At 40.0% G+C, this 27227-nt stretch overlaps 3 protein-coding genes across 5 annotated transcripts in view; 1 reads left to right on the top strand and 2 right to left on the bottom strand.

Annotated features, from left to right (window-relative positions):
* The window catches only part of DNAJC21 (DnaJ heat shock protein family (Hsp40) member C21), a 31252-nt gene extending 26607 nt beyond the window's left edge, over positions 1–4645 (bottom strand). Inside the window, exon 1 of one of the 3 annotated variants that reach the window (XR_014015764.1) lies at positions 4371–4631. Coding sequence is in view for 2 of the 3 variants with exons in the window: in XM_081233378.1 (XP_081089504.1) it covers positions 4371–4467 (97 nt within the window). In the remaining variant the exon portion in view is untranslated. Of the gene's footprint in view, positions 1–4370 lie in introns of all 3 variants that reach the window. The other 2 variants (XM_081233378.1, XM_081233377.1) reach the window with 2 other exon arrangements.
* Positions 4646–8097: 3452 nt separating this feature from the next.
* Positions 8098–16526, bottom strand: BRIX1 (biogenesis of ribosomes BRX1). Its single transcript, XM_081230582.1, has 10 exons — positions 16356–16526; positions 14079–14190; positions 12666–12709; positions 11062–11132; positions 10874–10923; positions 10694–10767; positions 10479–10529; positions 10248–10349; positions 8800–8928; positions 8098–8556 (listed from the first exon to the last, which is right to left on the bottom strand). Exons 1-10 carry the CDS (start codon positions 16512–16514, stop codon positions 8287–8289), a joined length of 1062 nt encoding a protein of 353 aa, XP_081086708.1. The 5' UTR covers positions 16515–16526; the 3' UTR covers positions 8098–8286.
* Positions 16527–16697: 171 nt separating this feature from the next.
* Positions 16698–25905, top strand: RAD1 (RAD1 checkpoint DNA exonuclease). The gene is made up of 6 exons (XM_081230583.1): positions 16698–16785; positions 17251–17516; positions 18403–18511; positions 19871–20129; positions 22071–22169; positions 22507–25905. Exons 2-6 carry the CDS (start codon positions 17322–17324, stop codon positions 22682–22684), a joined length of 840 nt encoding a protein of 279 aa, XP_081086709.1. The 5' UTR covers positions 16698–16785; positions 17251–17321; the 3' UTR covers positions 22685–25905.
* The last annotated feature ends 1322 nt before the right edge of the window (positions 25906–27227 follow it).

Below are 27227 nucleotides of genomic sequence, written 5' to 3'. Positions count from 1 at the left end.
TGGTGAGTGTGGCCTCATCTGACAGCTGCTGAGCACAGTCCAAGGACCTCATGGAGGAGACCTGCTACACTGGGGCTCACCTGCCTCTCTCTTCACCTCCACATGAGTAATGAACTTCTTTGAGGCTTAATTGCTTACACTTGATGCAAGGACTCAAGTCTTATGGTCAGGATGATGGACCAGGTCTTCGGTGGCTTCATCAAGCAGCTGGGGCTACCAAGATGGGCCACCTCTGGATTTCTTGCTACATGAAGAAAATAAAATGACTATTTGTTTTGACCACAGTTGCCAGTTTCCTGTCACGTGCAGCTGAACAAAATCCTGATATGCCTCCAGGGTGACAGTCCAGCTCATGATTTCTGTGTCTTCGTCAAATCATCAATAACATTTTGGTCAGATAAACAAAAAAAAAAGCATAGTTCAAATAGCTAGCTAGTGGGAAGCAGCCGCATAGCACAGGGAGATCCGCTTGGTGCTCTGTGACCACCTAGAGGGGTGGGATAGGGAGGGTGGGAGGGAGGGAGACACAAGAGGGAGGAGATACGGGGATATATGTATATGTATGGCTGATTCACTTTGTCATACAGCAGAAACTAACACACCACTGTAAAGCAATTGTACTCCAATGAAGATGTGAAATTAAAAAAAAAATTAAAGCAGAAAGGCAGAGAAAGACAGCAACTGAATCTCCTGACATGAGACAAAAAAGGTGGCCGTTTGGGGTGGTACATGGTGGCTGCCTTCCCCTTTTCATCTGTACTTTGTTGTCCTGTTTCTTCCCACTCCCTTCCTTCCTCCCTCAAAGAAGTCTGGTAAGAGCTAAAGCTTTTAAACCTAAAAACCCACCAATGTACCATCTGAAAGTAAGATCTAATCACTTGCTGGAGCTTCTTTTTTGACTAGTTTTTTCAATCTGTCATATGGCTTTTTATTTCACTTAAATATACTTGTAACTGGTTGACTAGGATGTTGAACATGACTGTAATTGAGTTAACAAGCAATCATAAAAAATGGGAAGTCCACCTTAATTATTAGCCAAATGCAAAAGCCACAGGTAGTGCAAATCCAGTCATTAAAGTTTAAAAGGCATTCTCATACTATCCTCTGTGCTTTTCTCTTGATCCATTCACACCGTCTTCCACTTTGTCCCAAATGTTTTTACACTACGTTCTAGAACGTTTCATGGACTGTGACTTTTAAGTCCTGCCTTGACTGAAGCCAGGTTCCCTGAGAACACCACTTCCCTACAGGCCTCTCGGGCTCCAGCACAGCTGTCATACAGCAGGTCTGGTGGTAAAGCTGACATCCTCCTGGTCACTGATTCTCTATTCACCCCTGAGGACAAACCAGCATTCCGTCGAGATTCAGACCATTTGGCCATCTCTCCGTCTTCCCCTCCTTCTCACTGTCCACTCGCCTCCCAACTACTCCCCCTACTCACTGAGGATTTTAGCACGTGACTCAGTCTCCACCCCCAGGTCCTATAGTCATCCTAGTCATGTCAGTGTCCCTGGACCTACTGGTCTCCCTACCTCCAGCCTTGCCCTCTCCAATCCATTCTCCCCACTACAGCCAGAGAGATACTAGAAAAATACAAACCTATCATTTCCCCCGCTTCCAACCCTTCAATGGCTTCCCAACACCCTTAGGTTAAAACCCAACCTGCCTAATGCAGGTTACCACAACCTTCAAGACCGGGCCCCTGCTCACCTGGGCAGGCTCACCTCTTTCCCTTCCTAGACTCTGCCGTGCCCTCTCGTGCCTTCCACCTCCTGTATTCCCTGTGTTCCCGCTTTAGGTCTCGACATAGATGTCACTTCTTCAGGGATGCACATCTATCCCACCCACTAGAAAACCCAGTCCAGATTGGTACATGTGCTCATAAGCACCTTGTATTTGCCCTCATACTGCCCTTATCTCACCGGATGAAAAGTGACTGCTTTCCTCTGTGTCTCCCAGAAGACAGCAGGGCCAGCAGGGCAGGGACCACTCCTGTCTCGTTCCACAGTAAGGTGTTCAGGGAACACTCATCAGATGAATTACTGAAAGCCTGGCTTTCACAAGGAGTGACCTCACTACGCAGTGCTATTGACCCTACTGGAAATCATTCTCAGTTCCTCAATAACAGAAATAAAAGTAATCTCTTTCTTTTTCAACAATGAAAATGGGCAGCCTTTCTATATGAGGTACATATTAGTCTTTGAAGCACAGCCCATATGTCTTCTAACATCTAACACAGTACCTTACACACAGAATGAAATTGAACATTTGTCAGACTTAACACTTAAATTAAACAAGTGTCAGACTTAACAAATTAATGAGCCAGCAAAGCAAAGCATATCAAAATCATGCATCTCCTGGGACAGTATTTATCCCTCATATGTATAGGCATTTTCAAACCAAGATATTTAGGATGTTATGAATTCTGATGACATTCAAAGAAGCTATTCACATTTAGTTACTAACACATTTGGTTTCAAAGTAGTTAACTGATATTTTAGTAACATTTGCCTTCTTCTTTGCACTGACTTCCAACTAGTCACCAAATCTGGTAATTTTTCTTTTGCAACTTCTCTTCATCCCAGGCCTTACCCCTCCCACTGACCCCAAGCCTAGTTTTGGCCCATCAGTGCCCAAGGCGGACTCTACCTGACTTCTGTCTCCACCCCCCCTCATACTACTAAGCTGCCTTCATAGCACCTTCCCAAGACATCTTAATAAAACCAGCCTCAACTCTCCACTATTGGATAAACAAATTTCACAGTCCTTCGCCTAACATTCAAAGCCCTTTACAATCTAATCTCAAACTACTACTCAAAAACGTTTTAATACTGTCATCAAAATGATATATGCACTTAGTAACAAGCAGTAATCCTCTTTCCCACCCTTTCCCACCCAGAGTCAACAAATTCTTAACTCAGTTTCTAACGGTAACCCCTATTACTCTAAGAATATGCTTCGACATTAATTTTGGACCTATTAATTTTGGATATAGCTAATGACTTCTTAATGAACATTTAGCTCATTTACCTCTTCCCTTCCAATATACATCAGATTTTTTTTAGTTCCTCTGTTGGTCATCATTACAACTTTAAGCAACAAACCCATACCTCCTGTTCCATCAACTATAAACATTACCTTCTGACTTTGGGTCCCGAGCCCTTCCTTCAGCTCTTCTCTCAACCCATATTTTCAGACTTCCGATAAACACTGCCTTCGGTCGAACTGTCCCCTAGGCCATCTTTGGGCCACTCAGTGCTCTTTCCCATACTGTTATATTCACTTCTCTCAATCCCATTCCTCCAGGATACAGCTAATGGCTAGACTCCTCTGCCAAGGGGGAGCCTCACTGCCTTTCAGTACATACTGAAAACTCCCTGCCCTGAATTCCTGGGGCAGTTATTAGTTGTTCTATCAACACAGCTACCAATTATATATGCTATGCTATTTTGTTTGCATTTGTATTTAACTTTTCGTGTGTGTAAGGCATGTTTTCCAAACAAGACTCTGAGGTTTCCATCTTAGCATTTCAGAGACTCTAGAAACATGCTTATGGACTAGTACTAATACGAAAGCTTCTTATAAACCTCAAAAAGCTGAGATTCAAATTCTGTCTTAGTTCCCCAGTCTAGAAGATCAAATTACTTCAAGACAGTCACAAAGGCCTAGACTACAACCAAATAAAACATCCAAAGGAAGCATACTTCTAAGTAAACACGTGAACTTCACTAGGGAAGACACTCAAAATTCTTAATCTGCAGAACATCCGAAGTGAACTACAGGGTCACTCAGCCTACCAAAAGAGAGAAAAAAAAAAAAGGCATAGCCATTTAGAAGACATTTCACTAGCTCCTTTGTCTTAATTACACTTAAGCAGCTGGGATTCCTTGATGAAGCTAAGGGCCGCCGAGAAGCCCGGGGAAGCCGAGCTGCAGGGGAGTCCAGCAAGGGACAAGCCTGAGGCAGGACTGGGTTAAGAGCTCGCGACTCCTCCCCGCTCGGGGCCGTCTGCGAAGGAGTGGGAGGGGCCGGGAAGTCTCTAGGACTTTATCTTTCCCCAGCCAGTGGCCACGCGGGAACCGGGGGTGGGGGGCGTCTAGGAAGGGACGAGGTGCTCGGGGCTCGAGTGAAGCCTGGGGGTGGAGGGCTGCGTCCACAGAGGAGCCGAGGACGCTCATCGCCAGGACTGCGCAGGGGCCACCTAGCCGGGAGCCGGGTGGGCGCTGGCCCGATTTCCAGGGCGAGGGGAGTTACCGAGCGGGCAGCTTCGGGCACAGCTAGGTTCCTGGAGTTACCCTAGGGAGAGGGGTGAGAAAGGTCGCGAGGGCCAAGGCTTCTGCGAGGGGCCAAGGCGGTTGCGGAGTAGTTACCCGGGTGCCATTTCAGAGCCAGCTTCCGATAGGCCTTCTTGAGCTCCTCCTCGCTGGCGTCGCGCCGCACCCCCAGCGCCTCGTAGAGACACTCCATCGCCCGGCCGGGCGGGGGGCTCAGGCCGGGGCCCGGGGCGGGACCGGTGCCCGGGCCCGGGCCGAAGTGGTGGTGGTGGCGCTGGTGGTTCTCAGATCCTGTGGCAGGAGCCCGGCGCCCGCACCGGGCCAGCCAGAGAGCGCGGCGGCAGCGACGGTGGCGCGCGGCGGCGAAAGGCGGCGCCGGTTGCGGCACGCGGGAGCGCGGAGGGGGCGTTGCCGGAGGCCGCGGCTCCCCATGGGCTGGGGGAGGACCCTGTCCCGGAAATAGCCGCGCAGGAGGGAGGCGGAGCCGCGGCGGGAGGGAGGCGGGGCCACGGTGGGTGTTATTGTGAGGGACACAGGGGGCAGTCAAGAGTGACACCAACTTGACAGCCGACCTGAGAGCTGAGATAGGAGTCTCATGGGATGATATTCTGGAAAACATCTGGTTCTTTAATGTGAGCCCCGCTTTTACAGATGAGGACGACACTCAGGCAAGTGGTTTGCTCAAGCCTCCCCAACCAATCAGTGGCAGGATTCGGTTGGATCGGATCCAGGTTTTTTAACTCTTTTCAGATATCTTCGGTTACCACTTAATGAGATCTCTAATATTGCTTGTCCTGACCAATGTGCATGAGAAATAAGAGTAAATGACTTAAACTGAAACAATTTAAGAGGGAAGCATCAACACGTTTTGAAGTAACATAGTACTAAATGTTTTACCACCAATGTGAATGAAATTGTGCTGATCCACCCATCCATCACTCTTTAATCCTAACTTTCTGGCCTCTAAACCTACATTTCCAAGATTGGTTTACTTTAAGAATGAAGTTAAGGGAATTCCCTTACAGTCCAGTGGTTAGGACATGGCGCTTTCACTGCCAAGGGCCCGGGTTCCATCCTGGTCAGGGGAACTAAGATCCCACAAGACCAGCGGGCCGCCAAAAAAAAAAAAAAGAAAAAAGTGCAGTTAAGAAATAGTATTTAACCAATAGGTTTTGGTTGATCCAACTGATACATTGTATTATGGGATGTAAGATCTGAACAATGTTCCAAGCAAGCAATTTGATAAGGTGTCAAAATACTATCCTAATTGTCGTTAAAATGCCTCAGTATAGGACTTCCCTGGTGGCACAGTAGTTAAAGAGTCCTCCTGCCAATGCAGAGGATACGGGTTCGAGCCCTGATCCGGGAAGATCCCACATGCTGCGGAGCAACTAAGCCCGTGCGCCACAACTAGTGAGCCTGCGCTCCAGAGCCCGTGCTCTGCAACGAGAAGCCACCGCAATGAGAAGCCCACGCACAATGAAGAGTAGCCCCCGCTCATTGGAACTAGAGAAAGCCCGCACACAGCAACAAAGACCCAACACAGCCAAAAATAAATAAATAAATAGTTTTTTAAATGCCTCAGTACACCAGAATATTTCACTGTAATGTGGAATGTTTACATGTATCAGTTGTTAGATGTAGGTTGTCTTTGTCAACCACGTACGGTTAGAGAGAAGGGTTGGCTCTGTTGCTAACAAATAACTATTGTACAGGGTTGGGTATCCAAAGTTTAGGAAGCTGTCCCTTTCTTCCCTAATACCCTGCCCCCTGCACAATCAAAACCAACCAACTCTAAACCTCATCAAGTTTCTAGGCACAACACTGTCCAACGCACTACTCAAAATTCATACTTGCCTCTTTTCCAAAGAAGGAAGATACTATATGGTCTTGGAATGTAAATTGGTAATAGGTAGGGATTGAGAAGTTTGAGTGCAATGAAAAACAGGACCTTTCCCCATCTGAGAATGGAATTAGGCAAGGGGGGGTTGGACAAAAAATGAAAAAACAAAGTACTTTTTTCTTCCTCCAACTCCATCTGGTTTTGCTACCTCTTTTTTTCCTCCTGAGGGAAAAAGGGATCTATTTTTACTTATAACATTGTATCAAACTTTAAAGACAATTACACTGCATATAAATTTCAGTCTAAAGAAGATCTTCACTAAACAGGCTGACTTCTAAATGAACATGGACTTGGGAGATGAGGAATTCTCATTCAAATGAGTTATCCACATAAATGATTACGAAAGGGAAATATACAGCTAATTTTCAGCCTATATTCTATCGCTTAAATAATGGCCTTTTTTCCCCTGCACTTAACCAGACTTGCCTTTCATTAGCCACATACAAGTACTGAATATTTCAAGTGAACCTCTGACTTACTTAAATTTCAAGGTAAGTAGCTTAACTTAGACCATTTCAAGATAAAGTAGCCTAATTATACACTCAAGAAGGCCTTTCTTAGCAGAAAATTAGGAAAAAGTGAAATGGAAAAACTGATCATTCTACCTACACAGATCTAAAATAAAGACAAAATCAAAACCCAAGTGACAAACTAGGAAAGATGCCTAGAAAAACCTCACTATATAAAAGAGCCCTTACAAATGCATGTAACTACCACACAAAAGACTAGTCACAAAAGAAAACCCAGTACATAGCCAAAAAACAGTATTCATTTTTTACCTATCAAATTGACAAAGATTATCTCAGCAAGGGTGTAAGGAAATGAACACTAACCTCTGGTGAGGTACAATATTTACGGAAACAGGTTCATAATTTTTGACCACAGTTCTACTTATAGGAAACCACAAATATTGTAAAAACTCTCTATAGAAAGTTTGCTGCAAGCATCTATACCAGAAAAAGATAAAAGTGAAATACTCAAATATCCAACAAGGGACTGCTTAGACAGAGTGGAATACTATGGAATTACTGACCACGCTGCAGAAAGACAGGAGAAAATGATTAGCATGAAATTAGTGGGTGACAAAACACCACATGCATGACCCCTATCCCTGGCCACTTGCACCCAGAATCTTGTCTTTCCATTACTAATCGACTTCCAGGGTGGTAAGCCCAGTGCTCTTTACTTCAAGTAAAGTTCTTTCGTAACAGGAGAAATTCAAATCTTCTGGTGCCCTCTTAACAACTGTCCTGTTTTTCTTCCTTTTACTGTTAATTGGATAAGTAATTTACAGGCACTGCTTCTAAATTAAATTTGTAATCTACAAAAGGCTTTCAACACATATATTAACTCATTTGATTTGCAAAACCTAAGGTTTTTTTTGTTTGTTTTGTTTTGTTTTTGCAGTACGCGGGCCTCTCACCGTTGTGGCCTCTCCCGTTGCGGAGCACAGGCTCTGGACGCGCAGGCTCAGCGGCCATGGTTCACGGGCCCAGCCGCTCCGCGGCATGTGGGATCTTCCCGGACCGGGGCACGAACCCGTGTCCCCTGCATCGGCAGGCGGACTCTCAACCACTGCGCCACCAGGGAAGCCCAAAACCTAAGTATTTTTAGCATACCTTTTCAAGGTAAGAAAACAAGATGAGAGGTTGGCTTTTCTGGGGCCTCACTGATTTGTGACTCAGGGACTCAAACCTCAGTAAGATGCTTTCCCTTCTAGCAGTCTACCCCAACTTTACCACCTGAAAGTATGCTCTCCAAGTGCCTAATGCTGTTTTACATGTAATAATGATCTGATAAATGTTTGAATTTCAGCTTTGCTAAACTCAAAATTTTAATCCAAGAGAGCAGGCCTAAACCTTAAGTGTGCTAAGTTTTTAATAATACAAACAAGCTTTGAAAAGAAAAACAGAAATTAAGTGAAGAGTTCTGGTGATCTTTTATTTAGAAAAACATAGGACCCGACCCCCCGAAGCCACAAAATCTTAATTTTTCTCTTTTAAATGTCACACTAATTAGATATAAGGTCGTCCCGAACAATAAAAGTACTTACACATTGAACATAAAATAAATATAAAACAAATGAGAACAAACTAGTTATCCATCGATTCATTTTGCATTCCCACTGTTCATCTTCTGTTTCATTTTCCTTTGCCTTTTATAAATCCTTTTCTTTCTTGCTTTCAAATCGACTTTTGGCTCTGGTTTTACCCACTGTATTTCTATCGGCTTTTCCTCAGCTGGTGTAACAAAAACATCTGCAGTGGGATCATGGGGAAGAATAGTCTTTGGTTCTTTCTTTCTCAGCTTCTGCACATCTTTCACTTGCTGTTTCTCTCTGTATTTTGCAGCTGTGACGGATCTTATGACACGCCGATGCTAGAAACAAAAAAATATTAAAGGTGCTTTTGAAATAAAAATAAACATTTTATATATGGCAAAGACATTCACTTATGAACCCTACTTCCCTTCACCCTGTGTCATCAAAAAAAAGGCAATTTGTAAGACTGTATGCAGCAAAAACCAAATTCAGTTTCACAGTTAACAGAATAGTTACTTGACAGAATTATTTTGGCCCAAGAGTTCTGGGACATCAAGGACCACTGAACAAAAACAGCTTACCATGTTTGGTGACTGGTAGTGAGGATTTTCATACAAAGTTGGTCCTCCAAAACTTCCCTGGAAAATCTTTATGAGATTTAAGACAAAACGGGGTCCTATTTCTACAAGAGCAGCATCTTCTTCTATGATCTTTAATAAAAAGGAAACATTTCATTTTGGTTTGGATATACTACTCCTAAAACGTATACAGGCTATATCCTCATTACAAATGTGCCTAAAAGAACTGATAACCAATGAAGTTAAGGTGGAAGTGAAACTTGACAAGTGCCAAATCATCGATACTTTCTGAAATACATTACTGGTTACAGATAGTTGTCATAGGAAAATATAAATGTTTTTTCAGCGTGTTTTTAAAATTGAGTCACTTCAATTTGGTCTGTATCTTGCTTCTCACAATGTGCATCTTCTTGAAAAATTGTGGTTAAATGAATATTTAAAACTGCAACCATGGGCTTCCCTGGTGGCGCAGTGGTTGAGGGTCCGCCTGCTGATGCAGGGGACACGGGTTCGTGCCCCAGTCCGGGAAGATCCCACGTGCCGCGGAGCGGCTGGGCCCGTGAGCCATGGCCGCTGAGCCTGCGCGTCCGGAGCCTGTGCTCCGCAACGGGAAAGGCCACAGCAGTGAGACGCCCGCGGACCGCAATCAATCCATCAATCAATCAATCAATCAATAATAAATAAATAAATAAATAAATAAATAAATAAAAACAAACAAACTGCAACCATGATAACAAAATGGATTAAAGCACCCTATGGGGCACCCTTTCAAAATTTAAATCAACCCCTAAATTGTTTTTATAAATTTAATTCAAATTAGATTAAAAGGCAGATAAAAAGACATTGGCAAAATTTATTTTTGAATGGTTACTGACTGTGGAATTAAGAGACAACTTCTGAACTACAAATATTACTATAGTTGGTTAAGGTATGCCTGCCCTCAGGGGCTAAGAAGGGGATATGTTTAACTCACACTGCAAAGTATCCAATATAACAACAACGTGCAGAAAAGAGCCCAGTTTACTTCATAAGCTGTCTGAAATTTTGCCTTGCTGCTCTCTTCCACCTCTCCACAGATTTCCAGAATCACCTCTCTCCTCCTGGATGAACCACTGTATGACTCATCTAATAGTTCTCATTGAATGCTTCCTACAGGGGTTATGTTTTTCAAAGTCTTAAACCCCACCTCACCCCTGGTAGATTCTAACCTCTTGGAACAGAAACTTATATTTTACTCAATATATAGTGGCTTGTTAGAAAATCCATACACCATATTAGCTGATAGCCATGAACCTAAGTTATGAGATAAAGGTTATTTACTACAAGTCTGTGGGGAAAAGAAAGCGACGGAAAAGAAAAGAAAAGAATTTATCATTTGCATTTTCCATGTCTATAAAAGCAATATATCCTAATTTATTTCAAAGTATAATTAAAAGTTAATTAAAGCTAACCTGAAAGTTCCGAAACCATATCCTATTATCCAAAATAGTGAACGTAAACACATGGTCCACAAATGGTTGACTTTTGGGATGATACCGTGGTGTACTAAAGATCTAGTGGGAAAAAGGACACATTAGTTCCGTATTCTATGACATACCATGTGTGCTTTAGATAGCTAAGTTAAAAGGAAGACACTCATTTATAATATTTTACTAAAAATAGTTTCTAGTAAAGATATTTACCTGAATTAAGAGTTCTTTTAACAAAGCAAAATGTGGTAATTCATCAAAAGCCTATAAAAATAGAGTGAACATATTACTTGACAACATTAGTTTCGTTTAAAATTGTTTGTGTTTTTATATTAACTAAATTGATTTATACAACCAAAAAGCAACCACCAAAAAGCAACCACGCACAGTAAGAAAATTAGACCTCATACACTAAATGAGAAACTTACAGGATCAAAAGACAAGAGGGGCCGAGAACCTTTCAAACAGTTTCCAGTCATCTTTAGCTCAGCTAGGGTATGAACTAGAAAAATTACAACAGCAACAAAAATAGTTATAACTTTGGCACGATTATCCCAAAAGATTGTTTTCAATTTTCTCACAAAAACTTTTAAATTGAGTCAACTTACTATTTTGAACAAGGAATTTAGCAGACGGTCCATGAGGTGAATTTGAAAGCCTAAAAAATATAAAAGCTTTTTCAACTAATTAAAATTTAGAACGTAGTAAAAGCTTACTACCACTTCAGTTTAGAAGACACCATAATGTGCTAATAATATTCACATATTCTCTAATCTTATTTAATACATTCTCTTACCACATATAGAGATCTTGTTTTTTCTTAGCTTCGAAATAGATACATTTATTGCAGTTTTTCATTTCACAAACCTGAAAGGAGCAAAGTATAGAAAAATGAAGTGGATAATAAAAATAAGATCTAAAGCAATTCAATGCAATGAATATTTAGATGCCTTCAAAAATACTTAAGCAGGTTAATAGGCTACAAAGATCTAAATCAAGGTAAATCTGTTCATGGAAACGTTTAAAGTTCCTCTTAGGTGTTCTGTCCAAGGTAAACTGTGCTCTGCCCACCTCTTTGGTGGAAGCAGCTACTCTTTCTGGCCTAGCATTTTTACTGGCCTCCCTTGGGGAACCTCTTGTTCTGACCATGGTCCTGTGTACAAACTACAAAGATTTAAAACAAATGCCCCAGGGATAAAGCACATTACAATTAGCCTCACCAACTGTAGAAAAATACAGTCCTTACAGAACCAAAAACATCCTTTATAATGGTTACTTTGATTTTTAACTCTTTAGCTTTTTGATTTTAAGCTCAAGAAATCTGTTTTTTCTTCCTCATCTGTACTACCATTTCTGTGATTTGGTTCTGTAAAATCACTAAGGAGCTGGTGAAAGGCAAGTATACAAAACCCATTTCAAGTTGAATTAAACTTCAACGTCTTAAAGATTTACAAAGTCACAATTGAGAAATATACAAAAGGAATGAAGTCCTATATTATTGTAGTGTTCAAAAACTAATACATGTACACTACCTGAGGTTTAAGAATTCTTTAGTCCAATGCTTTTGTTCCTTACTGGTCTTACAATAAACACAACTACACACTAAGTTGTGAGCTTTAGTTGCTGGCAACCTATATCCTGTTTATTTCTCCTATCTTCACTTGAAACTACACTACTTGTTTACGGCCTGTCTCCCCCATTAGAATGTAAGCTCCACGATGACAGGGGCATTTTTAAAAACGCTGTGTCTATAGAATAATGCCATGATAGAGCAGCATTTCAAACATTTGTGCTAAATAAATAACGCCTTTCTAATAGCTAAAGAGAATCGACTTAAAACAATTCTTCTAAGTTTTAAAAGAAAATCTGCTCTAAAAACCCAAGTTCAGTCTTCAACAATACTTTGAAAATTTAACATATTACTAGTTTGTAATATCTCAAGAGCAAATATCACATGCACCACTTTTAAAACTGGCAAAATACTTTTCAATGAGTTTTTAAAAATATTTAATGGGCTTTTTATTTTATTTACGTTGATAATTTGTATGAGTACCTACTATGAATTTAGCACTACTGTACTAGACATAATGAGAAAAAGAAGGATGAGATAATCCTTGTCCTCAGGAAATTTCAGTATGCTTGTTGAGAGAAGACAAATATAAGAATGATCAAGAAATAATATATACTGAAGCACTAAACTGTGTGAAATAGACAACGAGTACTATAAAACTTTAAAAGGCAGATAATTAAAGTTCATAAAATTTGCGTATCTTATACAAAACTTAAACGTCACTGAATGACTTGTTTTTTAAATGAACTATTTCTAGTGTTCCAAATATTGTGTTCCTAAATACAATGTTGCTAGAATATTTTACTTTAATTAAAATTAACTAAAATTACCTCGTTAATCACAAATAACTTATCTTTACGATCCATTTTAGTATCTATAAAAAGAAAAAAAGGTAAGTAAACAAAAAATTTCAAAGCTACTTCAATCAAGTCACACATACTTTCTAGGAAATTAAATATTAAGTATTTTTATAATCTTCAGTTTAAATGAGATTTTATTGATCTTCAAAATAATTAGACCTGAAAACACATGACCTCTTTAAAAATCTTGTTCTTTAGAAATGTAAACATGAGTGATTAAAAATAGTCCTCAAGAATTATAAAGCTCTAAGCAGTGTCTCTTACTTGTGTACAGACATACCTCAGAGATGCTGCCGGTTCAGTTCCAGACTACCGTAACAAAGCGAATATCGCAATAAAGTGAGGCACACAAATTTTTTTGGTTTCCCAGTGCATATAAATGTTACGTTTATACTATACTGTAGTCTGTTAAGTATACAATAGCATTATGTCTAAAAAAACAATGTACATACCTTAATTTAAAAATATTTTAGTGCTAAAAAATGCTAACAATGAAAAAGTTTGAAATATTGCAAGAATTACCAAAATGTGACACAGACACAAAGTGAGCAAATAAATGCCACTGAAAAAATGGCACCAAGAAACTCACTCGACACAGGGTTGCCACAAACCTTCAAATACGGAAAAAAATTGCAATAAAGCGAAGCGCAATAAAAAGAGGCATGCCTGAATTCTATGAATCCCTTTCAAAAATGGGAAAATTCTCACAAACCACATTTAGAGCTCATAAATTAAAATTCTCTCATTAGTTTCAGAGGCCTGAAGATTAACAGCAGACCTCAGTTTGAGAAACACTGAAGAACTAAAGAACGAAGTTATTACCTAGAATTAAAATCAAAAGCACCTCCCAACACAGGCACAAAAACACCTGCATGAGGGCGTTGTCACAGTTATAAAGCCCAAACTAGGTGTTCTTCACTTGCCTGTAAGATACCCCATTACTAAAAAGAAAAGCTTGGCACTTAGGACCAGACTGAGTCCCAACTTGAAGGTGCTTGAAATCCTACTCCTGGCGCATCAAGGTTTTTAATAAAAAGTTTTTTTAAAATACAGAAAGCAATACATGGCAGTCCCAAATCATTTAGAAGGACAAACCAGCTCATGACCTCTGAGAACATTACACTGAACGCATTCCTGGACCTTTAAGAAATGTTTTGCTAGTTGGGATATCTGTTTAAGAAAGTGAAGAGAATGTTTAATGAATTTTGCAAAGAATTTCTAACAAAATATTAATTGGAAAAATCTTGGCACTGAACATACACTTCTGAGAAGTCATGGTTCTTTACCTGACATGGTGAACGAACAAAGTGTGACTCGAAGTGAAAACATATAAACAGGCAAGTTTACAAATACAAAATTTTAAAGTATATGATATAAAGGTACCTGCTTTAGAATGAGGCATCAACATTCTCAAGTCTTGCATTAAATGTCTTGTTCTGAAATTTATTCCTCTGGAAGAAAAGATGAGAATCCGTTCCTTATTTTTCCACTTGCCCTAAAGAAAAAAAAGTGAGATGAATTTTAACATTTCATAGTGAGTCTATCTTGTTTGTTTACAGATTAAGCATCCATGCAGCAAGCCAAACAATCCTGACCTTAACCTTTAATCCAATATCTCTGTAGCACTCATTGACCCCAGCTGCTACCCAGAAATCTCCTTGGCTTCCCTTCTTTTTGTTTTTTTTTCTTCAATCTCTCCAATTCCTCCTCCTGACTCTAAAGATTCCTTCTTAGCCCTCTTTTTTATTTCTGATCTCTCCAAGACAGAGTTCTCATAATCATTCTCACAGCTTTGACTGGCAACTAACTCTACAGAAAGGTAAGGAACTCTTTCTATTTCTAGCCCTAATAATCCAAGTATTTGGCTTACCTCAAATTCAACTCTAGAATACCAACCCTTAAAATCCGGTAAATTTCCTTGCTATTTATTTTTCTGATGATGTCACCATCCTTTCAGTCCCCCATGCTTTGACTCTTCTGTTGGCCCTTGTTCTCTCACATCATAAGCACTAGTAAATGCTACCAATCTCTCTTTGCAACAACTTAGTCCTCTCCTAGTGATACTGCCTTCAAGCTTCAGATTCTTAATCTCATATCAATTGCACATCTTCTAAATGCTGGTCTTTCCAGCCAGAAGCTCCTCCAACATACAAGGCAGACTACCGCCTACATGCTCCAATCACATCTTTACCTTCCAAGGTTTTCTAAACAAAGTCCAAAATGACACAGCTTTAACACTGGGTTCTAAAATACATCTATATTTCTACCTCACTATTGCCCCAAATAAACCCTACACTTTAGCCAATTTGGCTGTACTTTTTAAACTGTCAGCATTTCGTCCACTTCAACACCTTTGATTAGTTTTTTTCTCTCTCTCGCTCTCTCCCTCTAACATTGTTCCCTCTCGTTTTTGAATATCAGAATTTTGCCCTTACCTTGGGATCCAGCTCAAAGGCTAAATCCTTCATGATCCCTTACCTGGTTATCCTAAAGTAATCTTTATCTCTTGCACTTCAGAAATATTTTTTATATTGTGACTCAGATCATTGCTACTATCATATTTCTTTCTAGCTCTTAAAGGGAAGAGTGAGAACGCGAACATTTACAGAAAATCTACAAGAAGTCCAGCTTATTCTTCACAAACAGTAAATCACATTTCCTTGCTCTTAATTTGCAGGTGAGCAAAGAGTTCAAAACGTCCCTGATAATTAATATCAGGGCTAGAAGTCAAGCTCAGCTTTCATTACTAAAAGCTAACTCCTTTCCCAGTGCTTGCCACTCCACCACAAAGGGTCACTGATCTATCACTCACTACGTGGTAGACAAGAGGTTTACGCTTGGGAGCGGGGGGAGACAGAAATTAATAAATCAAACACAATTCTTGTCTCCACAGTATCTTGATCTAGCTTACAGAGCTCTCAGTTGACTGAAAGTTAAGTCCAACAACTTGTGTTCGCCTTCTTTTGAATAAAAAAAAACCATCAACTCATATGAGTTCTTAGTTTTCTTCTAAACTCCAACATGTTAGAAGGAAGTGGTCATGTTCTAGTTTTGCAATCCCAAAGCAGGGGAAACCTAACAGCTTACATGCCTGGCACGTTAAAACTCTGTTGAATATACGTAAAGGTCATACTATCTACTCCAGTTTTCGTTACCCCTTGAGAGTTAAAGATCAAACAAGTCAAAATCATAGTCCCAAAGAAGAGCAACTTTTAAACGACCGCATAACAAGCTTCAGGATCCCTAACTGACCGCAGCTCATTATGGCAGAATGTGGAATTCTGGAAGGGATTCACTGGAATTCATCACTGGAAGGGATATACTCGAGAGCGAGAAACAACTTTAGGGAAAAAGTACTATCCTCCAACGACAACAAAAACTGGAGTAACTGGAAGACCAAACACTGTAACTGAGTCCCCGTAAGTCGCTTCCTGTGAGCCGGGTAAGAGCTCAGAAGTCCGCCCTGTTGCTCAGCCCGCAGCCTCCAAGACTGCGGCCACGTGCACGATGGTTAAATGTAAACGCTGTAGGGGGTCCCGCCGGGAGACATGGGACCGAGCTCCCGAAACACCCGTGCAACTCGGAAACCCGCAGAGCCATCATGTGGTAAGCAGCCCCAACGAAGGCGCGTGAAGCCACGGCCGTAGAGCCTCCTCTAACCTTGCAAACCGGGCCTGGAATACGATCTCTCTCTTCCTCCTCCGCCTCCTCTGCTACGTCGCTCGGCTTAGCAGGCGTCTTAGCATCTTTTTCGTTTCTTTTTAGCTTTTTCGCCTGAAACGCCGGGCCTCCACGCCGTTTCCTCTTGGCCACCGCCATCTTACTCTCCGCCTTCACTCTAGGCCTTCCTTCCGGCTCAGCCGCTCGCTCCGCTTTCCCATCTCTATGGTCCCGGGGCTCGGGCTCGGCAGTCCTCCTCCTGCTCTATGGTGCCTCTTTCCCGTCTCTGTGGTACGGCTCGCTCGGCTCTCTAGGCCTCGTCTATCTCTATGGTGACGGTGGCCGAGCTGGTCGGCCCATCTGAAAAGAGTGGCGGGAGACGCTCCACTTCCCCAGTGTTCCGGGAGCTGCGTCCTGTCCCGGCGCAAAGGTAAGGTTTGGGTGCTCGGGATCCCGAGACTAGTAAGCGGGTGCCGTGGGCTGGTGAGCCGCGCTGTCTAGGACTCTTCGAGGACCTTCCGAGGACTCAAGGCCGCCCCTCTATCGCCTGTTCTGTTAGGAGTAAGGTTGGAGGTGCGGGACACCTCAAAACCGACCCTGGGGATACGTAGCCCCAGTTTGGTTGAAGCTGGCCCCGAATGACCATGTTAGTTGGCCTATTTTTATCTTTCTTAACTTTTCGTGTGTTACTGTCTCCTTAGTAAGGACGACGAAACCGTAGCTTACAGACAGTAATTTCCCCCCAAGTTAGAGACAGTTAAGTGGCAGAGAGGTGGGGTTCAGTCCCTGCTCCGCCGAGTCCAACGTCTAGACATCTTGCACTCGGCTCAGAGCCCGTTGAAATCGCGGGCCTCGTCAGCACTGACGCGGAGTTTTATCTGTCGCATCTCATCAGGTGTTTCGTGACCCCGCGGGAGCGGGTGTTGGCACCTGGAACATCCCTCGGGGCCGAATGCGCCGTGGACCATGCCCCTCCTAACCCAGCAGATCCCAGATGAGAATGATTACAGCTTAGTGGCTAGCCTTGACAACGTCAGGAATCTCTCCACTGTCTTGAAGGCCATTCATTTCCGAGAACATGCCACGTGTTTCGCTACTAAAAATGGAATCAAGGTTACAGTGGAAAACGCAAAGTGTGTACAAGCAAATGCTTTTATTCAGGTATGGAAGTAGGCACCTTTAAGCCTGTGACATATGATATTCTTCACCCAGCTCAGTGAATTCCGAGAGTCTTAATAGACATCATTTAAGTTAGAGAACAAAATATCATTATTTGAATTATTTTTCTCTTCTGGTAACAAATTCTTTCCCCATCGTGTTTTACAGAGATAATGGTTAATAATAATAATGTGTAAAATATATTAAGCTAAACTATAGGCGAGCACTTTTCTGAGTGTTTTATGTTGCCAACTGTCCTGCAGCTGGCAAGTGGCATAGTTGGGATGAGAACCCAGAACATTTGTTTCCATAGTATATGCTCTTTTGCACTACCTTCCTATTATTAATTTTTTTCCTTGTAGTGGTAATAATCTATTTGTTCTTACAAAGTAATATTTGTATGGTTCAGATAGGATTTCAGATTTAATTCAGCATTTTTTTAGAACACCTAAGTGCACATTATGACCTCAGGTACAGAGGGATAAATAAGACATGGTTCCTGTCCTCAAAAGAAATTGAAAACCAGTATGACTCATGCGGTATCTAATTGGCTGTTTTCCAAATGACCTTCGCCGAACTGATGGGCACAAAATGGAGACAAGGGAGAGTCATGTGGAGGATAGTTTAGCTCCAAGAAGCTAGATGAAGGACCTTTCATAAAGTTTCTCACGGTACTGAAATCAGTTACACTTTCAACTGTTGAGTAGCAGTATTCTAATGGATCACAATTGAAAAAGTTTAAGATGTTTTGATTGATAATCAGAAATTATTTTCATGGGGTTAGCACAATATTGTTATTTTAAAAACATATAAAGTGAAATCTAGAACCTTATATGTGAGTTCTCATTCTTTAATATATATACATTTTCACATTTACTTTTTTTCATAGGCTGGAATATTTCAAGAGTTTAGAGTTCAAGAAGAGTCTGTTACTTTTCGAATTAATTTAACCATCCTTTTAGACTGTTTATCTATTTTTGGATCAAGCCCTATGCCAGGTGAACTATTTTATTATCATTATAACATAAAAGCATTATATAGAATGGTTAGAAAAATACAGGCAAAGTTATTAGAATATAAGTAATATAAACATTTGTTTAGAAAATTAACTGCCAATTTATTTTTCATTTGCCACAATCATGGATTCTGATTTTTCACAGTGTTAATAGAAAGTGTGCTTACGGTTCTTTTCATATTTGCAAAAGTATTTACATTCATCTTTTTTTTTTAATTTATGAAGATTTTAGGATTTTAAATTTGAACTAATCAAAAGAAGACTTTGAACATGTCTTAAATATCTTTAACATTGAGAAATATGTTTTAATTGCTTTTTTCTAACTTGTCTAGAATTACAGTTAGTGGCAGAATAGATACCAATTGTCCTGACTCCCAGTTTACTGTGTTCGAAATTTGTTTGCTTTTTTCTTTAATCTCTATTTATACATTATGTTTATTTTCTTAAATGCTTTCCTTTAAAATATTTATATATTTTTAGGAATAGTGAATTTGGTTGCTCTAGATATAAAACAACAAGGAATCCCTAGAAGAATGATTTTTTATTTCATAGGAAAGGAATCTGGATATTTGCTAGGGAAAATTCAGTTATGGTCTTCTAGAAAATATATTTTAATTTTGTAATGACAATTCCATTATTATTGGAACTGGTTAAAATTATATTTTCTAATGCAGTGTTCCCCAGCTAGTTTTCCATAAAAGCATCTGCCTTCCCCCATTCCTCACTGTGGTTCTCCACCCAGTAAGGAAGAGGAACTGGAGTGTCCTGTCATATTCCTCCTTCTCTCTAGTGGTTTGCAGAGGTAAAACCCTAACCACCAGTAACCATCCTTTTTCTCCCAATTAGACCTTAAAATTTGAGGAAATGTAAAGACTATCTCCCAAAAGAAAAGGTTGGAAGGGTCCTTATCACAGTGAATACACTGATGTTATAGTAAGACAATATCAAAGCAATCCATCGTTGCACAAATTGAACGTTCACTAATAGCATAGCCTGTTCCACAACAGTTATTACATGAAGTATTGGACCATATAGATTCTCCATCCTGAAGTTGTATATATATAATCAGCTAACTATTTCTGAGGTGTTTTTTGGCAACCTGGAAAACGATTTCAAAGAGTTCCATTACATTTTGTTCCCAATTTTTTACAGTTATTTTTGGAATTGTCTACAGACAGCTATCATCAGGGAAGATGTGATCCCTTCTTATAAGGATATACATACATATATGCTAGAAATGGACAGGATAAGATATTCTTGAGGAGTTTTAGGCATCATTTGAGGAGAAGCTGAACCCAGAGGTAAAAAGCTAAGCCCCAAGTATGGTTTGTTTCCATTGCAGGGACTTTAACTGCACTTAGGATGTGTTACCAAGGTTATGGTTACCCTTTGATGCTGTTTCTGGAAGAAGGAGGCGTGGTGACAGTCTGTAAAATCAATACTCAGGAGCCCGAGGAGACTCTGGATTTTGATTTCTGCAGCACCAATGTCATTAATAAAATTATTCTGCAGTCAGAGGGACTCCGTGAAGCGTTTTCCGAATTGGATATGACAAGTGAGGTCCTACAGATCACGATGTCTCCAGATAAACCGTATTTCAGGTACTTGAAAGCAGTATAGTGATAGTTAATGTAGTTTACTCCATCTCCCTACTTACACACTTGCTTAGGATGCAGAATTTTTATTATCCAGGTTACTAGAATTTTCAGAACTTCAGAGAGCTTTTACTCTTACTTCATACTTTTTTAGGTCAGGACACTAGGAAGACCCAGAAAGATGAACTCACTGTTTAAAGCTTCATAGGTAGTGTTGGTTTCTAGAAGAGTAGCCCAGTCTCCTAGTTCATAACCTAGTGGTCCTTTCATTGTTGTACTACTTAACTGTTGGAGATAGGTTGCATTGTGAGGAAAATTGGGCTTAAACTTTTGGAAAAGGTGTTTGTAGTATACGGCATCTCTTTTTCTTTCATTTCAAGTTAGTACAGGATGCAAAAGGAAATAGGTATTTTCCATACATGGTTCATTCACTCTAAGTATCTATTGATCACCTACTGTGTGCACATTTGCCTTATTAAGCACTACAGGAAGGAACAGCTTAAAATCAAGGTGACAAGGATATATGTGAAACAGCTCAGAGGGAACAAAATTACATGCCATTAAGTTCCAAAATAGTATACATAAATACTTAGGGAACCAGCACTTAGGCAGGAATGGTAGAGGTGAGCTTCCTAAGAGAGGGCAATTTTCATCAGGAATACAGTGTCAAAAACTATCAAGCTGCTTCTCATGTTTTGACCCAACAGATTGTGAAATGGCAAAACTCTTTTCATGATTAGAATCAATTTAGAGAGAGAATTTAAATGTCTTCTCTTTTGAAATATTTCAGAATATTAAAGAGTAAAGGAGTTAAATACATATAGTATGAGAGGTGTAATTGTTCTTTTTGTATCTACTTTAGAAGAACTGCAGGCCTTTCTCATAGGTTAGGCAGTTAAAAATTTGGCTCAAGATTGGTTAAAATGTTAATCAAAATGGAAATCAGTGGAACCCTACTTAAGCAGTGATATGAATTAAAATTCCAGGCACTTAAACAGTATTCCAGAGGCTCCCCATCTAAATGATCTCTCAGCATGAGTAACTAGATGGATCATGATATCTTTCATCTCCCATACAGGAAATTATTTGATGGTGGGGATCTGGAAGTTGAAATATTTTTTTTTGGATACGTTGAACTTGAGGAGCCTGTGACACTAGGGAGTAGTTGGATATATAGATCTAGAGCTCAGGAGATCAGGCTAGACTGGAAATTTAGATTTGGGGACCATCAGCATGGCTGGGCATGGACAACATAGCTGAGAGAAAGAGGTGATGTTAGAAGAGAGAAAAGGTGGATCCTGGGGAAAGCCAGCATCTAGGTCTTTATCACTGTGCTCATATAGTGCTCATCCATCCACATGTTAACCCCAAAGCAAATGATCAATACGTTCATGCAGATTAAGTAAACATATAAACACTCATAAATTGTCTACAAACTGCTGATTTGTAGACAAATCAGCAGTTTGTAGACAAAGAAAAACAAAGAAAACCATAAAACAGCCTGAAGAACAGTCTGGGGTACAGAAAAGCCCTAATTGCTTGGTGGGGCAGTAGAGACAGGGAACAGGACCCCAGGCTTGCAGCTGATGAAGACCAGGGTCTTCTGTCACTCCCCAGCTCTCTCCTGTTACATGGTTCTGATTTCAGGAGGAGGAAAGGACAGTATCAGAGTAGAATTCAGGTAATGAAATTGAGGCAAACCTCTATGGATTCCTTTTGTGACTGGCTTTCTTCAAAGCCATGTATTAGTTGCTAGCTCTCCTGTATTCCCACAGCATCCTACAGGAATCTTTATTATGTAATTGTTATAGTGTCTTGTCAACAAGTGTTTACATACCTGTTTCACTCACCAGAATGAGCTTCTTAAGGAAGTGTTTTCTTATTTGGATCCTAATGTGGCTTATTGTTGGACCAATGAATAAACGAGTTGCTCATTTTCTACTATAGGTTATCTACTTTTGGGAATGCAGGAAGCTCCCACCTTGACTATCCCAAAGATTCTGATTTAATGGAATCATTTCACTGTAATCAGACCCAGGTCAACAGGTCAGTTCTTAATATAGAGGTTGCCACTGGTGATGAAGCTGAGGTTAAATACCACGTTTCTATTAAATAAATTTTTTAAAACTTTCAATGTGTAGATAAAAGTATAGCATTAAGAAAAATAAATAGTAGGTTGCTGGGTTTACTTGGGGATTTTGGATTGCAATAGTGGATGAAATTTTTAAAATGAAGAGAAAATACTAGCAAATTGGACAAGTATTTGATTTTATTCTTATATTTGCTACTTGGTAGTTCTTGGCTATTTTTTGTCCTTTACTTGGAATTATGAGCACTGCTTTAAGTGTATCCAAATAACAGCTTTTTATTTATTTTTCTACAGATACAAGATTTCTTTACTGAAACCCTCTACAAAGGCATTAGTCCTATCTTGTAAGGTATCTATTCGAACAGATAACCGAGGGTTCCTCTCATTACAGTATATGATTAGAAATGAAGATGGACAAATATGTTTTGTGGAATATTACTGCTGTCCTGATGAAGAAGTTCCTGAATCTTAGTCTTAAGTATGGCAATCCACTGTGCTATTTATGTACACATTCATGATTGGTCATGTTCTCATTCTGAGTGTAGCACTCTTTGTGATTTCTTATTGGATTTTCTAAGGGGAAGAAGCATGGAAGAGATAGGAGCTAAGTCCCTGCCCCCTAATAGTTGCTGTATATTTTATAAGTAATGTTTTCACGTAGTCACAGATTATCCAATACTGGACTAGCCTGTGGTTCTGTCTTTCGAACTCATGGGAATCGTTATGAGCCAAGATGAGTAAGTTTTATGTTTTATTCTACTTCAGCAGGGCATTCCAAGTGTCTAAAAATTTAAAGTTTGGTGAAGCCATATCTGAAATGTTCTTTTATTTATTTACTGTTAGAAAAAGCAATGGCATACGGGCATCACTCCCTAGTTGGAATTCTGGCTAATCTGTCTTAAAGCAACGGTTCTCAGAGTGTTGTGCCTAGATCACCTGGAAACTTGTCAGTAACTCTGGGGGTGGGCAATCTGTAGTTTAAAAAGCTTCCCCCCAGGAGATTCTGACAAGTGCTCAAGTTTGAGAATCACTGTTTTAAAGGATACTTTTTTAAAAATAGTCTTTAATTGCATCAAAGTGACTGCTTTTAACTGTGATTTCTTCACAAATGTTCTGAAATTTAGGCTTCGTCAAACAAGTCTGAATAATTATATGATTTATTTTTCAAGTGTACATTTTGAAGACATCTGTGAACAGGCTATAAAATAGTCTTAAAAGTTACAGATTTTCATCTTGTTCTGAAAACTGTTCAGTGTAGTAAGTACTTATTAGATACCTTCTGTTTGCCTATAAGAGTTTCTCAATCAAACCAAGGTGTACAAAACCATTTATTAAGTGATTTTATACTTTCTTAGGTAGTTTTCAATGAAATAATTTTGTGGTATGTAGGTTAAGAAAATATAACACTAAATTATCTAACTTGTTTTCTATTAGAAAAAGTATATAACTAAAATGAAGTTTCTGCACCATGTGAAAACAGCTCAGTGTCTCTCAGTGGCCAGGCACTTTTGGCCTTCGGAGAGTGTTTCAGCAAAGCACTTCAGGGAAAAGCTCCTCCAGAACATTATGTAGGCACTGCTTCCAGGCACGTGTATAATTTGTGCAATTCTGGGTGTCTAGTCCAGGGTGAGTACCTGATAACTAATAAATCTTCCAGGCAATCTCAGGGTGCCCAGCTGGTACAAAAGAAGTTGGAGTTTTGTAAAGTATAGTATATGTTTGAGAAGGAAATGATTAAATCTACTAAATGTCCAAATATTTTTTGTCTGGATAAACACAAGATCAAAACAAGTCTAAAACATAATTATGAAAATATTTAATCAGTAAACACTTCAAGGACTACAGTTTTCCTTTAAATTTAAAATAGGGCGGTTCTTTTTTTCATTGGCACGTCTAGTACCTAGAACAGTACCTAGGATGCAATAATATTTGTTAGGTGAAAGAACCTCCACTTTCAGATTATTAGTCACTATTTAATTCCATTATTTCGGTTTGAATTTATTTTGACCTAATGTATTTTTTTCAAGTTGAACCTGTAAAGAATTTAAAACATGTATCAACTTAATAAGACTTTTTTGCACATTTAAGACTATTATTTTAGCTGCACGTATCTGGAGTTATTTAGAATTCAGAAACTAATGAATTTAATTCTTTCTAAATCACTCTGACATCAAGGTGTGACTTAATAAAGAATTTTCTTTTTATGCATGCTCTATTTGTCTAGTTTAACTTTGTTCAAGTTCCTATGAAAGACCACTAGGAGGAGCACTTCCTCAGGCAGAGCAGGATGCTTTGGTGACTACAAATTCAGTTCATGTGTCACATATAGAAGACTGTAATCTTATTTTTAAGATTATCTTTGCCTGTTTGAAGTTTATCTCATATTCTTTCCAGTAAAATTGTGCTTACCAGGAATAGGTAGGTAATATTTTTTCCATTTTTTTATTTATTATTTTTTTTGGCGGTATGCGGGCCTCTCCCTGTTGTGGCCTCTCCCGTTGCGGAGCACAGGCTCCGGACACGCAGGCTCAGCGGCCATGGCTCACGGGCCCAGCCGCTCCGCGGCATGTGGGATCTTCCCGGACCCGGGCACGAACCCGTGTCCCCTGCATCGGCAGGCGGACTCTCAACCACCGCGCCACCGGGGAAGCCCCTATTTTTTCCATTTTTTAATTCGTTTATTCCCTACTTGATGATGATGTGTTTCCACCTAGAATGAATGATTCAAAACAATAAAAATAAAATGATTTGTTAAATTCTATTGTTCTAATAAAAATAAGTCTTGTAACATAATCATTTTTACAAGAAGCCACAGAATTTCTGTGGTGCTATCGAGTAGTCCTGCTAAGAATTAGTTACAGTTGCTGAAAGGGCAGCATTTGGTGTTCCATGTAGCTTAGGGTGAGGGGTTTTCAGAACAGTGTAGACTCCCTTCTCCCCTTCCTGTCTTCACACTGCTGGCCCTTGTCCCCACGTGAAACAAAAGCTGTTGGGTCCTGAGAAATTAGGGAAATTGTATAGTATTTTCTCTTTTCCCAAGTATGTGTTAGTAGCGTTTTTATCCACGTGTCAGGCTACGTTCACCCCTGCGCCAGGCAGTTGGCAGCTGTACCGTGGGTTTCTCACTCCAGCAGTGGACAGCTCGTGCTCTAATCAGAAATGCCACAGGCGGCTGTTACAGGTGTTTCTGGCATCCACGTCTTAGTCATGGCCAGAAGTTTCGGTAATTAGCAGAGTAAATGTTTGAAGTAGGTTTTCTTTTGGAAATTAATAGCTCATTGATCAGTATAATAGCTAATAGTAGTGGCTCTCATTGGTAAAACTAGAGGTATTCAGGATATGTGAACTAAATTATTTCAGAGTAGTTCCCCATCCTTGCATGGAAAGGATACAAGAATCTAGTGAGGCCTGTAGCCTGTACCCTTAGGCCTGGTGTATAAGGCTTGACCCCCCCTAAATGGTCTTACTTCCTGCCATTTTGTCCAAAGATTTCCGGTTGCTTGTTACTGAATGGATTAGGACAATCCCATCTCTGGAATATTGTCAGGTTTGCCCTAAGTGGACCTTTCATGGAAAGTGGTGGGTAAACTGCCGAAACAGAGAAGTAAGGCTTCACTGAGCTTATGAAACAGGTTGCATAAACTTTGCATGCTTGCTAATGAACGTTTATTAAAATTTGTATGTGGGACAGTTGATCTGGGCTAGATTTTTTTTTCCCACCTTACCTACCTCAAATTTCAGTGGCCAGTAGCTAATTTAAAAGCATGTAAAAGTTGTATATGACCTTATTAACTAGGTCAGCTAGAAACATCAGGTGTTTGATTGGACTGTTATCCAGATTGCTGTTTCCCATTACTTTCTAATGAGCTTAGAAAGTAGTTTAGTTCTCATCTACAGTCTGCCACGGGTGCAACTTTGTAGTAAGTTGTGTTGTGCTGCACATTTCCAATGTAGTTCCTTAAAATTTAGGGATTTCACAAAATAGTAAAATTTTAAAACTTTTGGAACGAAAATAGGTGACAACTTTCTATTTTGTCAGGTATGAGGATATTAAAACTATAACTACCATTCATTATGACTACCATTTCATAAAACATTTTACAGTCAAAATCTCAGAAAGTGGACAGTTAGCAATTTTATACTGTCAATAAAGGAAAACTGGAAATATTAAAAATAGTTTCAAATGAAACAAGAGGGTTACACCATAACATTTTATTTTACAGTGCTATACTTTGTGCTCTTGTTTTCTGGATATAGGTTTGTCAGTTTGGAGATGTTAAGACTTTGGGGTCTCACAAAATAGTAAAATTTAAAAAATTTTAGTGCCACCCAAAAATGGAGTCTGAATGGCCACTTCTTTCTGATAATTCATTTTTATCACAGTTAATATTGAAAATCCATTTTCAACTGGATATGTGAAAAGGGAAGCAACTCTTCTGAGGCTGCCTTAGTCAATTCAGTATTCTGGGCAAGAACAGCAGTAGTCCCATCTCCAGACAGGGCTAAAATCTGCAGTGACCGACTGGGTGACCAGTTCATAAGCACTGCAGAGAAGGTCAATGGAATATAGGTGCCTTCAGCCAGGGCCACAACCTGAGACCTCAGTCCTGAGTGCCAAGCTTAAAGCATTCTGGGAATCAGCTGAGGGAGAGCGGCTGCAGCCAGGAAGGAGAGGAAGCCTAGCAGTCCAAGGACAAGCCACTGGATTAACTGGTGTGTGTGTGCTCCTGCCACAGCAGAACACTGCTCACTGCTAATACCTTGGGCACTGGCTGATTATTAGGATTTACACACTGGACAAATGACTGAAATGAAAAAATACTTTCTTAAATGAAGAACCAAGATGTGGCTCTAGGAGCACTGAGTGATAGAGATGTTGTCAGAGACAAATTCGGATCCCCAAAGACAGGTGTTTGAGCTCTATTAAATCAGCTCAGGCAACTGAGGAGCGATGAAAAGGGAAAAGTAAAAGCTTTTTATAATATAAACGTGAATGTGACTTCTCCTTTGTCCCT

The sequence above is a fragment of the Mesoplodon bidens genome (assembly GCF_964165515.1).
Source record: "Mesoplodon bidens genome assembly, chromosome: 4".
NCBI lineage: Eukaryota > Metazoa > Chordata > Mammalia > Artiodactyla > Ziphiidae > Mesoplodon > Mesoplodon bidens.
Note: the sequence above shows the minus strand (reverse complement) of the source record. Positions and strands in the feature narration are given on the sequence as shown.